Consider the following 12,964-nt stretch of genomic DNA (forward strand, 5'->3'; position numbering starts at 1 on the left):
AATAAGCACCACTGACAACGGGGTGATACTAACTATAACGAAACAAAATGGCCGTTGAAACATCATCCAAGAACAGACGGTTCAATAAAGTAATTTCAGTTACAAGAGACTCTAAGCACAAGGGCACCTGCCGGTTTAAAAAGTGTGTTGCTTGGGGTGGTCCATAAAAACATCAAAATAAGGAAGGGTGCACACAGATATTACCCCAGACAGGGATACACAATCCATCAAGACACCACAAATGTGGTCCAGACACAGAACCCGCTGGATGTTTTATTTACCCAAAGAGACAGTAACATATTATTATTGTGCACCATCATTGGTATTGTGTATGTGTTAATGTCCTCACACAAGAAGCAATATAACTAATTCAATAATTAATAGTAAACCTTTGCAGCTTGACTGAAGTGCAGACCTCTCTATATACTGTACACAGAGAGGCTTTCAGAGAGGCTGAAAAAGTGATGAAAATATGGCTGAGTTAAAGAACAATGGTGGTGTCATTTCATACATTACCTTGGAGCAAGGACTGAGGATTGAGACCATCAATATTGAATTGTAAAAAGCAGTAACATACAGTAGAATGTTGGTAAAAAGCAGACTAGGAGTGTTTGATTACTTTTCAAATTGCACTAACGAATGGCATGCAGTGTTTTATACTAGTATGGGAATTGGAGCACATGTAGCTTTTCATCGGCCAACTTCTACAGCTATCTCTGAAGTGTGATTTGAATATTCCAACTGGTTGCAGTTGCGGTGTGTTGACATAAGGATAAAAAGAAGGCTACAAAGGATCTCAGGGCACTGTAAAACGCCAACTGATTATATCAAACTCGAACCATTATTTGGGATTAAATTCGTGTTTGCAGTGGTATTGGAGAATCGGTTAGTGATTTAATCAGAGTGCCATTGCTTGCCTAGCTCTCCACATAGGCTACTACCAGACGCCACCTCAGTGACAGGTGGACGCGCGACTGCTGCCAACTCACCGCAAGCAAGAGTGCAGGCATCCCGGATAGCTTTGTGTTTGTGTCCCGAGGCTTCCTTTTGCAGCTTCCGTAGTATTTCCTCCATGACCCCACGGCAGAAGATGACTAGTTGATCTTGAAAGCCCAGTCCAGTCACTGTCAGACGCGCAGCATCTTGCCTGGTTTAGGTGAAGAGATGAATCACTTCCAAGCCAGTGATGTAAGACCACACGTCAATTCCGTGGTCCAGTCCAGAGCAGGAAGGAAGGAAGCTATTGTTTTATTGTTTACCATTGGCAAGCAAAAACATTGCTCTCAAATGCTAAAATGACAAGGCTATTTCACGTTGCAATAACAATTTGGTGTCCACCATTTTTGCCTTCGCAGTACAACCGTGATGATACACCCGTGAGCACTCTGTGCGTACTAGCTATTTCACTTAATTCCAACTGGGAATCTGGTCTGTAGATGGCAAACTCCGGTGGTGGATTTCATGCATTAGGCTACACGGAATAGTAGGCCTTTTAGCAGCAGCGGCCTGACTGTTAGTGGCCAGGTTACGCGCTGATATAAAATAATATAAATGTGTACGTGGCAGAATTCCTCATCTGACAGTGGCGTTTTGATCGTTTATGTCCGTTTTCCCATATATGGCCTGGGTTTATGGTTTGACGTGACTCGAAGGAAATGTCCGATTCCTAAACTCCATTCCATGTATTTCATACAGCCGCTATGGAATCCGAAGAGTCTTTTCTGTTGCTACCTTATCTTTAAGCCACCGCCTATCATACTGTATGGTACGCACACGGACCGACAGAGGGAGCATGCCTCAGTCGAACTGATATTGTGGACCATAATAGCTCATGATTCAGGATAAAGACGTTATTCAGTTCGTATTCAGACGTTTAGGGCAGACAGAGTAAAATGTCCACAATTATGACTACAGTTTCAAAAGCCCCCTGAGAAACAGCCTAAGTGGTAGGGTAGCCTACGGCAGAGCATTTGATTGTAGTAGTTGATTTCCTTATTGCAGACACTAGATGGCGGTAGAATACAATTTCAGGCCTGGGTGAGCGTCACGATTCCAAAAAATCCTAATGATCAGTGTTTTTTTTGTTGTTGTTGGGGAAGGGGAGGGGGGTGTTAAAACAGTATGCTGTTGTTGTTGTTGTTGTTGTTGTTGTTGTTGTTGTTGTTGTTGTTGTTGTTGCAGATAGTCAAAAGACACATTTTCATTTCATGTAGGCCCTAAATTTAATCTAGGCTACAATAAAAATGTTCGTATCTAATAATGGAATTTTGCTGCATTGCCATTGCTGTAAAGTAGCTTAGTGTATCTCTCGTTGTAGAGTATTTTTGTCAGATATCCACCTTTCAACAAATAAAGTGCACTTCAATTTGTGTTAAGGGGGGTATTAAGCCTCTTACATCGTGCTACGCATTGACATATCCATGGTATGGAAGGAGTTACACAGAAGTCATCTGAACCCAGCACTGGGTTAACTGTGGGTTGGGCTAAATTGAGATGCCCTTCGCTGTTGCGTATACCCATCCGTCAGGCCCACCCCTACAGGTTTGTGAGCAGGTTTTCAATGCGCGGATCAAGTTACGCATTTGGGTGGAGTCGCTTACTTTATATACAGCATAGTTTGCGTACGGTCGAGAGAGAGTAAAGTCAAAGGACAGGAGCTCCCGAATCCCGAAACTGTAGAGGCGTTATTCATCTGCTGAAATCTAATCATGTTTCGTTGCGGGATTGCGTATCCACGATGCAGGTGGATCTTGCCTCTTCTTTTGCTTTTTGCCATCATTTTTGACATTATTGCAATCGCAGCCTCGTCCGGATGGGTCGAAGACGAGGACGCAAAGTCTCATTACGCAAATATGTGGACACATTGGCGAGGCAGGAATAGCGATTGGACCAGCAAAACGTTGATGGATTACTGTAAGTATCAGTGAGGCCATCGTTGGTATTGAAAACAACGTTAGTATAATCAAATAATATCAAGGTGACTGGAAGGACAAAATGTGCTTTAATGTCTCTCTTTCGATTTGTTTTGTTGCTTGAAATTTGATCTTGCGCAACTGCACCCTACCTGTTGGCAGTAAGCGGAAGGTAAAACTAAAAAAGTTCGAATTTAGGCATCATCAAAACGTTGGATATCATTGGGCTCCTATGTCTTGAAATGAACTCTGACCAGTAAACCTAGAAGTTCGTTTACTGCTTAGCTGTGTCCAAAATCGTAACTCTAACAACGTTTGCGCCGCCTTCAAATTAGAAAATCATATAAAAATGTGAACAGCGGATTTGGTTGCATACAGACATTGTGATCTAATGTTTGCAGTTTAGCCTGGGCTTACTGGGACGTGAAATGTCAGTTTCACCTTACGGTGAAATACATTCAACCGGCTGTAAGCTATCCTTGAAATTGAAGATTATAGAGTAGGCCTAATTTAAGTATATTTGAGTAGAAGTGTAGGCCTATGTAGTAGAGACGTCTGTAGTAGGCTATGGATCTCGGGATGTTTTGTTAGACATTTAGGAAGGTGTACCCCTCTACTAAAACAGTTATTTGTTTCAAATTGAGATTGTCAATCATACATTTATGTTTTAGTAAAAAAAAAAAAACGTGAGATAAGAGCCAACATTTTGACGTAATTGTTGTGATATTGGTTAACAAAGCATGCTTTGGGAAAAGTATAGTCTATCTGGAATTGCTGGGATGTCAAATTGAACATATTGCAGTCTTCAGGGCTCAGCTAAAATCACACATTCCACAGTCTTGAAAAAGAAGTTTATCACCATGCTCTGTTTTAAGTCACTGCACACACCACCATCGTAAATTACTGGCTTACAGTAACCAAACATGCTGCTCCGGAGTATGAAAATGCAGTTGGGGGAATTGTATATGAAGTCCAAGTGATATCTGGCTTTGTGTCCACTGATCATGACATCAAAATGACACATGCTTGCAACCTACTGTAAAGCATGTGTGAGAGGATTCCAGACCAGCCTTTGATTCATCAGGACTGAGAGTGCTCAAGCCATGAAATATAGACAGTGATTCACATTGGGCTACTGAATATGGTGATTAAGTGACTGGTCTTTAAGTGGCAACATATCTCATCACTGGTAGCCTGTTTTTCCTCTGACTTAATCTAGACTAGCCAATCATTGACTTACCAATGGCAAATACAACCACTGTAAAAGAATAAGGCTCTTTGAAAACAAACGTTTGACAAGACATGTCACAGAGGAGCCCCTGAAGGGCCATGTGCATGTTACTTTTTCTACACTTTTGGTGTGCACCAGAATGTTTTGCATGCACACCAGAAAACTTCTGGTGAGCACAATAAACTATCTGATGTGCGCACTTTTTGCCCTGTCCTCTTATGGGGTTTTCTGGTAAGCACGAGATGTTTTAGCTAATCAGTCCTCCGACCATGATTCAATTGGACATTCTCTTATGATACAGCCATTTTGACTGTGATAAAAATGTGAGTTTCAGGTGCACACCTGAAATCTCTGTGATGAGTCAGACAGACAAGGTGTGTGCTGCCATGTGCTGCCACACCCAAGTGAAAGGATAGACTGCTACAGGATGACTACACCAAGCAACTGTCTGTACATGTGTGACTTAGAGGGCACTGATAAGCCTAGTGAAAGGTAGTGAGTTGTTTTGTAGCATATAGGTAGGTAACTGACATGGAACTCGTCTGACCAGTTTCACTTTAGAACATATAACCAGTGGTAACAGGATTGTTCTTCTCAGGGTAATCCCTTGGGCATATCCGAGAGACAGAGGTGAAATTGTTTCCCTGAGTCAGAAGTCAGCCCCTGTCTTTTCAAATTTAGTGTCTACTAGGTCATTGTTTATGTTCATAAAAATATCTGTTATGGCTTGCCACAGATGGCATGGCATGGTCGTCATAACATATCCATAGCTATGTAACAAGGAAACAAGCCAAATAACTCAAACCAAGCCCTATTATTATTCGAGACAATCAGCATGTTGCTTCAGGAGCATGGATAGGACTTGGCTAAATGGCTGTTGAGCTCAGATAGCAACAAACCTTTGATCGCAGACTATCACAAAACCGGAAGAAAGCACAACTGTCCCCTTTGTCTGCATAATCTTGTGCAGTTGCATACAATACTTCAATACAATAACTGCTAGGACAGTGCAGGAAAATGTACATACATGATCTATGAGCTGATATACTACTCATATATTATATAATAATAATAATTATACACTTGCTTCAGTTGATAGACATGATTGTTTGTCTGCCCTGTAGCATCCTGTGAGCCTTTTTTCTTTTTAATTGTTGTTATAATCTATAGGTGTGTCAAATACTGTCTGGCGCCCATCATCCGTTCTTATTAAGTTGTGCTTAGAACATGTACTAGCAGGACAATGCTCTGTGAGAGACATTCCTCATTGGTAGTGTGCCAGTGTTGTTATCTTGGATTCTGAAGGCTAGTTACATATTGATTAGAGGTGGTTAATTCATAACTCGAGATGAGTATTTGTGTTTGCAAATTTACGTTGGTTGTTTCTATTCACAGCCAGTGTTATTTTTCACATTATTTGTAACTATAGCTTAGTATTTACCTGGATAAACTAATTTGTTGATCTGCTTTGACTTAAGCTGCTACCTTTTAGTGTTGGAATATTCTGTAATATTCACTGTCAGTTGTTGATAATAGATTCAAGAACTCTGCGTGGCACAGAGCTCCAGACACAATGAGATTTCAAGTGTTCATGAAGGACTTTACAGTCCTGCATAGTGTTGTGTCCTGTTGACTGGACACATACCAGGGAACTGAGTGTGAAATCTAAGTAAAGGAAAGTATAAGTAAAAGTAAAATGGAAAACTATACATATGAACAGTTATAACATAAATTGTGATTTCAGTGATCTTCATACATAAGTGTTCATAAACAAACAAAGAACAAGAGTGTGAAATGTTATGTAATGTACTGCTCCAATGTGCAAAAGAACCGCACTCACTCGTTCATTCATACTATTCTTTATTGTAGCACCGTTTCGGCGTCAAGCCGTCCTCAGCCGTCCACACTAAGGACGGCTTGACGCCGAAACGCGTTTGTTTTTTTGAGTGAGTGCGGTTCTTTTGCACATTGGAATAGGATATTTTTAACTCGCACCCAAAGAAGCAAGGAGATATCTTGGAGTTTGAGCGCGCCTCTCTCTGCAAACATGTAATGTACTGCGTCATCTCTACAGCTTGGGCCCAGGCAGTGGCAGCCCTGATGATCATCGGTCTCATCCTCCTCATCATCGCCTTCATCATCTCCTGCATCGCCCTCTGCTGCACGCTCAACCTGAGCCTTGCGCCTGTCATCGGTGGCCTCGTCCTCCTCACAGGTAAGGCAGCGCACCTGTGTCACCCTCCCACGCAGCCTTCATTTTAATTTCATTCTGAAATGAGGTCAAGATGATCTCAAATAAAACAATAGACACTGTAAGGCAGTGGGCCCAAACCAAAATGCCATAAACATTGCCATGCCAAGCTTGCGGCACGCAAATTAATTACACATTCTCCTCTACCAGACATGGTTCATAAAGATAATATTGATAATTAGGTCACAAGGAAAACAGAGTTGTTTGAACAGAGGCCCTTTACCGCTCTATTCATAATTAAAAAAAGGCGTCTGTGCTGAGGTGATGCCCCATTGATATCAATGCCAAGGAGGGGGTTGTATTAACTATGTGTTTGGACTGCCACCCATATAAACAGTGAACCTGCCACGCATTAAGCAATGAATCCTTCATTGTTTTAAGTGCTACCAGTATCAGACAAGCCAGAAAAGAATCCTTTTTCGAAAGAATGCTGCGGTTGTGCTGCGGTTAACATTTCTAAAAACACACTCTTCCAACTCATTTGTGGGAGTGTGTTGAAGAGTTGCTTGCGTGCAGTTTTGGTGTGTAGTGTCTACAATGAATTACTATGTGTACAGGCACTGATGTCAGAGGCATGTAATATATGATACAAGTAGGTCAGGCTTCGCATGCTGTGTACAGGGCATAGTTGTCAGATATTTAAAGTCCTCTAGTGTTTGGATGGAGCTGACTGCAATTTGTGGCCATCATGGGTTTCCCACAGAAAATGTAGGCCTACTTTGTCATTTCACAAGCTATATACAGCCAGTTGGATGTGGCTTATGTAAAACAGTATACTGTAACTTCCAGGCCGCCTAACGTAGTTTTTAAGAGTAGCGAGTGACAAAATCGTGAATATTAGCATTTACCATTAACTAAGAACAAAAGTGGGCATAGAGTAGAGAATATGTGATTATAAAAGCAATTTAAAACACAGTGACTTGTGTGAGGACACGGAAACAGATGGTTTGGCTGATACCACTGCATGGGAGATTCCACCACTCTTCTCCATTCAATTGAGTGGTGTCAAGAGTCAATTTAGCAAAACCACTAAATACTACAATACTAGTTTCCCCTACTAATTAACTTAGAATGTCATGTGCTTTTTCATTACAGGAAGTAGATAGCTAGACAGACAGACAGATAGATAAGATACTTTTAAGTTCACATGGCGAATGTTGAAAATAAACATATTGCATAGCAACAGCATGCCTGCCGTGGCCTGTTTCGTGTTTCGGTGCCTTGGGTGCTGTTCGCAGCTAGAGCTGTGGCAAGCAAAGAAAAGAGTGCAACGACACTCCTCTCTACTGTGCTATGCCGTTGCCATGGGAGCGAGCAGATTGTACTGAGCTTGGCTGAGTCACCGTGGTAATAGTGAGATCAGAAGGGTGTTGTGCGTGTGAATAGTTGTCAGCAGGGCTGCGCAAACCTGTACACCCAACCCAACCCCACCTCCCCCGACCTCTCCCTACCCTCACACTCCCACCACCCCTCCCCTTTGTCAGACATCGAGTTTCCTGTCTCCTAGAAAGGACAACACAGCCTTCTGAATGGTCTTTCCTAGCTGTGGGCAGTACAGACGAGTTACTCATTTCCAGTGTAATCTCTTCACTTTTCACTGTTCAGACGGCTATGATTCAAACTGAATCATCCTCTAACTATCCTCTAACAGGTTGTCATGTACCTGTATCAAAAAGTCATAATATTTTCTTTGGAGGAAAGCTAATGGTTTAGCCCAGTAATGTCTCATCTTGGTGTGAACAGTTTGCATTTTAATGTAGATATCAATAGGAAGAGCCAAACAGAAGCCAAAGCCTGACAAGACCAAACCAGTCCCAATCCCAAACTCTGTTTTGTTTCAGGTAAAAGCAGTATATGAAAAGAGTAAACGGAACGCCTCAGGCAACTGGGTGTTTCCACAGCTATGTGTTAGAGGACCTGACACACCCTGTGAGCAGGGTGGGGCTGTTATTCACACTCATGTGAAACATTCATTCCCACATCTCAACTTTGGGTGCCAGTTTTGACAATGAGGAAAAAAACAGACAGTGTTGGCAGTACTCAGATACATTATGTTCTGTTTATTAGGTTTTCATATAATTTTTGCTCACCAAAAGCGCTACCGAATTATCTTAGATTTTATGTAAATTATTCATTACAATTCAGATTTCATGACCTATCTTCCTTCTAATCTCCATAAAACCACCCTGGTGAGACCTTGGTAAAATCATAACCTTATTTGGTCAAGCTCAGCTGTGTGTTTCGATTTCTAGATTTGACCATTTCTCTCTTTCTCTCTCTCTCTCTTTGTCCCGCACAGTTATCCTGCAGATCATCGCCCTCATCATCTACCCCGTCAAGTTTAACGAGGACCTCATCTTCGAGGGCCACTACAACTACACCTGGGCGTACGGCTTTGGCTGGGGCGCCACCATCCTGGCCATCGGCTGCGGCATCCTCTTCTGCTGCCTGCCCCGCTACGAGGACGAGCTGACCGGTCTGTCCAAGACCAAGTACATCTACTCGTCCGCCTAAACATCAGCCCACACTGACCAGACCACATGCCTCACCCGCGCTATCTCTCTCCGTCTTCCTCTTTTTCGGTCATCAGCCTGTGAGAGATGAGATAAAGATAAGAGGTTGTGGTGGAGACTTTTTTTGAAGACACTGACATGAAAACTTGGACTAATTGGTTCTAAGTGGAGGGTCTCCTCATTAGAACTTAGACTTAGAACTCTCGGCCTTGTTCTGCTTCCTCTCTTTCCTGTTTCTGTAGTTCTTTATTCATTGCGTTTCCATGGTGAGACAGTTTAACATTTGCGCAGGACCAGAGCAAAAAGAATGGGATGGTTGTAATCGTGATGTTTCATTAGTCTGGGTTTCTGCATGTTTGATGTCACTTGTGTGTGTAGAGAAAGTTGGACACTCGGAACCACCAGTGTAATTGTTCAGCACTCATTGCTTTGTGTTAATTGACTGTCCCAATTCACTCATTTCACTTACACTTGCCATGTCATACGTATCAACCCAAATAGCTCCTAAGTGCACTTAAAAACCTTTCCACCAAATGAAGCGCATATAGGATTTATACATTATAAAGCTGGCTCAGGTCGTGGGCTAAACGTTCCCTTCGGAAAGGAAAATGTATACTTGGTCTGCTACATCTTTGGTTTGTAGTATTATGATCGTGTGAGTAGGATTTTTTAATGTGCACTAACATGAATAGAAACATGTACTGTAGGTCTTATGTACACCTTATGGGTTTATTCTTTTTCCATCAAATGCTTTAAGATGGCTTTTAGAAGCTTTTTACTAATTCCAGGGGCCATTTCAATCTTGGTATGTCATTGAAAATATTAAGCTGCAAGAAAAGAAAACAACTAATCCTGCAGATGAATGTATATATCTCTCCAAAAACTATATTTTTTCCAGATTATAATCATTATTGAAATCAAAGGGAGGATTTGGAATTCTGTATGCAACTATGCAAAACTCGTCACTATTGATCTCTCTCTCTCTCTCTCTCTCGCTCTCACTCTCTCTCACTCTTTCTAAGTGTGTTTGTGTGCGTGTGTGCGTGTGTGCGTGCGTGTTTGTGTGTGTGTGTGTGTGTGTGTGTGTGTCGTATGTTGCTGTTGTTACATTCTGACTATACATTTTTTGCACAAAAAGGTTTTCAAAGAATTACTGTCCATCTGAGTGATGGGATCACCAAGTAAAAGTATAAACACAGATGACTTTATTGTAGTGCATGTATTAGTAACTGTGTCATATGTTTGATTTTATCCTTGAATCTTATTTTCCTGACATTCATCATTTGTGGCAGTTCTTGTGATATTGCTACAAAGCTGTGCCCTTTCTTCAAATGTCACATTTTAATAAAACAAAAAAACATTTTTACATTAGTCCAGATCACAGCTGTGTGTGGTGTGAGTCTGGCCTTGACCTGACTGTATGAGTCTGTGCAGGATTTGGGCCAGAGTCACTCTGGAGTCCCGGCCATCTGTGTTTTACTAACGGTCTTACTACATACTAATATTTGTGCCTTAAGGACCATGTCATAGACATATATTGTAATATTTCCTATCTGCTGTTGAATATCAAATTCCATTCTAAAGATATGTACTGGCATAGCTGTAATTTAATTGATATTATGAGACTGTTTGCAAGAATTTTGTGTATTTTTTACGCAATAAAAAGTGTTTCAGACATTCACACTGGTGTATGATGCCATTTGTTGGTAATTTATGCTTCCAATAAAGTACAAAATGACCAGTGTTAACTCGGTCAAGGACTATTCCTTTGTCTGAAGAAACAGAAAGCAGTGTTGTACAGTATAATAACAAAGTAATAATACTTCACTACCATACTTAAGTATATTTTGGGAGACTTTGTACTTTACTTGAGTTTTTTTTAATTCAGATTACTTTCACTTTTACTTCACTATATTTCAAAACTTAATTGCATACTTTTACTCCAATACATTTTCAATGCGCCATATAGTTACTTGTTACAAAAAAAAGAAAAGAAAAGAAAAAAAACACCCTACCGGTGACTTCAACGACTTCAACGACAGCAGCTACGTTGGCTACAAATGGAGGGGGCCCTGATGATGAGCACCCCTGGCCATATTTAAACACAATGTTCTCTTACGTTGATGTGAAAGATTCATCCTATCGAATGAAGTGCCTCTTACTGTATGCCTCCCAAAAAATGTTTAAATTCTATCTTACAAAAACTCCCCCTCCAATTTAAAGAAGCACATTGAGGAACTGTCAGTCTTCTGACTACTTGTCTTATTCCAGGTTTAAAAATGCTGGATAAACTTTAAAATCTAAAAAATTCAGACTGTCTTTGATTATTATTAACATTTACTTGTACTTTTACTTTCATTACTTGAGTACATTTAATTGAACATTACTTGTGATACTTAAGTGCAAGAAATTTCAGATACTTTAAGACTTCAACTCAAGTAACATTTCAGTCGGTGACTTGAACTTTTACCAAAGTAATTTTTGGTAGGGTACCACTACCCATACTTGTACTTGAGTTTGATTTTCCAGTACTCTATATACAACACTGACAGAAAGTGGCTTGGCCTCAAATGTTGCCGCATGCCTAGCAGACTGAGAGAGCTGGCCTCGTGCCCTAATATGCCTGTACAGTATGCTTAAAAGTGCAGTTCAGTTCCTTGTTATGGTTGTTATGTAATGTGACACATACACCACAGCAATTCCAGATGTCCAGTATTGTGTTCAGTATGCCTTTCTCTATGCTTCCCGTCTATTGTTTTCAAACTCCTACAACTTTATTCTGAAGAATTAGTCTTGTTTAAGGAACAACTAGATTTCACCACCTACAGTATTTCTGATGTGATTGGAAGTGTCTGCTTTGTCCTCTCTCTAGAGAGTGGTATCTGAAGCTATTCTGGTGTATTAGGCTGAATTCCCCCTTTTTATCGAATTCAAAATTACCCTAGGCCTTTGGAAAAAAAATAAACATTTCATTAAAGCAGTACAGTTGTGTAGCAGAAGCTTTGGGGTCTTGTCCTCTTAAGCATCTCCCTTAGGCTATATGGTGACGATCAGCATTTACTTAAGAGCTGAAAACGAATCATCAGTTGTTGAATGAATGCCTCAAAATGCATCATGCATCTTACCATGCTCTTCCCTCCTCTCTCTTTCTCTTATCTTCCCTCCTCTTCTCTTTCTTCTACCACTTTCTCCTGACTTGATTATAATGTCTGCATTCTTATCCTTTAATAATGTTAACCGATGCAATTCCTATCCGAGATCTCCTCTACACTGTAGTTTGAATGTTATTCTTTCTGTAAGCTTTGGATAAAAGTGTCTGCTAAGTGAATCAATGTAAGGTAAATGTTTGTAATGTTAGTCAGTGATATCAACACTATAATTAGGCTACTTACTATGTTGCAACAGCAACCATAAAGTCAGCACAGTCTAGCAAGTTAGCAAGCATGTCTCCACATCTCAGATATTCATGACAGCAGCGTTAGAGAGGGTGGGGCTTTGAACCGAGTTCACGGAACAATAACATTCCGTGTTTAGACAAAACCCGGAAGGCACAACCAACAGGAAAGAAGCCAAAACATCCCCAACGCCACAGTTTTTTAGGCATGCCTAGTTATTCAGGGTAATCACTTTGCATACAGTAGGTCTGTTTTACTGTTAGGAATTTACATCCTCTGAAGCTTTGCCTAATTCTCGGTCAGAATATCTGACGGTTTCGAAACACCTGCAGGCGTGATGCTGTCTGTTCTTATTAAGATGAAAGCTCACACCCAACAAGCCACACCGAGGAGGACGCTCATACTTTACTGTCAGTGTCATTATTATTGGAAAGTCTCCAATTAACCAGGTGTCCGGGTCTGTGGGACCTGTTTTCAATGTTTGTTCAAACAAAAATGATGTACTTATTATTTCTTCAAAGTCAGACTCATTGGCCTAGGCTTATTTTCTGTAAAGAACAAGAAATAATTATTTACTATTATTATTTTCAATGATTGAACATGGTACCACCACCCCTCTCAGTGAGTGTGATCTCACAGGGTTAAATGTCAAATATGAACCA

At 40.8% G+C, this 12,964-nt stretch overlaps 2 protein-coding genes across 4 annotated transcripts in view; one reads left to right on the forward strand and one right to left on the reverse strand.

The window, feature by feature from the left end:
- Positions 1 to 1,401, reverse strand: part of arfgef3 (ARFGEF family member 3) — a 41,232-nt gene extending 39,831 nt beyond the window's left edge. For all 3 annotated transcript variants that reach the window (XM_062519723.1, XM_062519724.1, XM_062519722.1), the window contains exon 1: positions 990 to 1,401. In XM_062519723.1, the coding sequence (XP_062375707.1) occupies positions 990 to 1,074 (85 nt within the window). In that variant the 5' untranslated portion in view covers positions 1,075 to 1,401. The remainder of the gene's footprint in view (positions 1 to 989) is intronic.
- Positions 1,402 to 2,562: 1,161 nt separating this feature from the next.
- perp (p53 apoptosis effector related to pmp22) lies at positions 2,563 to 10,588 on the forward strand. The gene is made up of 3 exons (XM_062519284.1): positions 2,563 to 2,913; positions 6,218 to 6,358; positions 8,694 to 10,588. The coding sequence occupies exons 1-3, from the start codon at positions 2,709 to 2,711 to the stop codon at positions 8,906 to 8,908; spliced, it is 561 nt and encodes a 186-aa protein (XP_062375268.1). The 5' UTR covers positions 2,563 to 2,708; the 3' UTR covers positions 8,909 to 10,588.
- The last annotated feature ends 2,376 nt before the right edge of the window (positions 10,589 to 12,964 follow it).

This window comes from Sardina pilchardus, chromosome 18 (genome assembly GCF_963854185.1).
Source record: "Sardina pilchardus chromosome 18, fSarPil1.1, whole genome shotgun sequence".
Taxonomy (NCBI): domain Eukaryota; kingdom Metazoa; phylum Chordata; class Actinopteri; order Clupeiformes; family Clupeidae; genus Sardina; species Sardina pilchardus.

Excerpts from the sequence above, each read along its gene's own strand:
- perp (XM_062519284.1), top strand. The coding sequence starts at position 2,709 with ATGTTTCGTTGCGGGATTGCGTATCCACGATGCAGGTGGATCTTGCCT. Across the intron at positions 2,914-6,217 it reads CAAAACGTTGATGGATTACT|CTTGGGCCCAGGCAGTGGCA; the intron begins GTAAGTATCAGT and ends TCATCTCTACAG. Across the intron at positions 6,359-8,693 it reads TGGCCTCGTCCTCCTCACAG|TTATCCTGCAGATCATCGCC; the intron begins GTAAGGCAGCGC and ends TGTCCCGCACAG.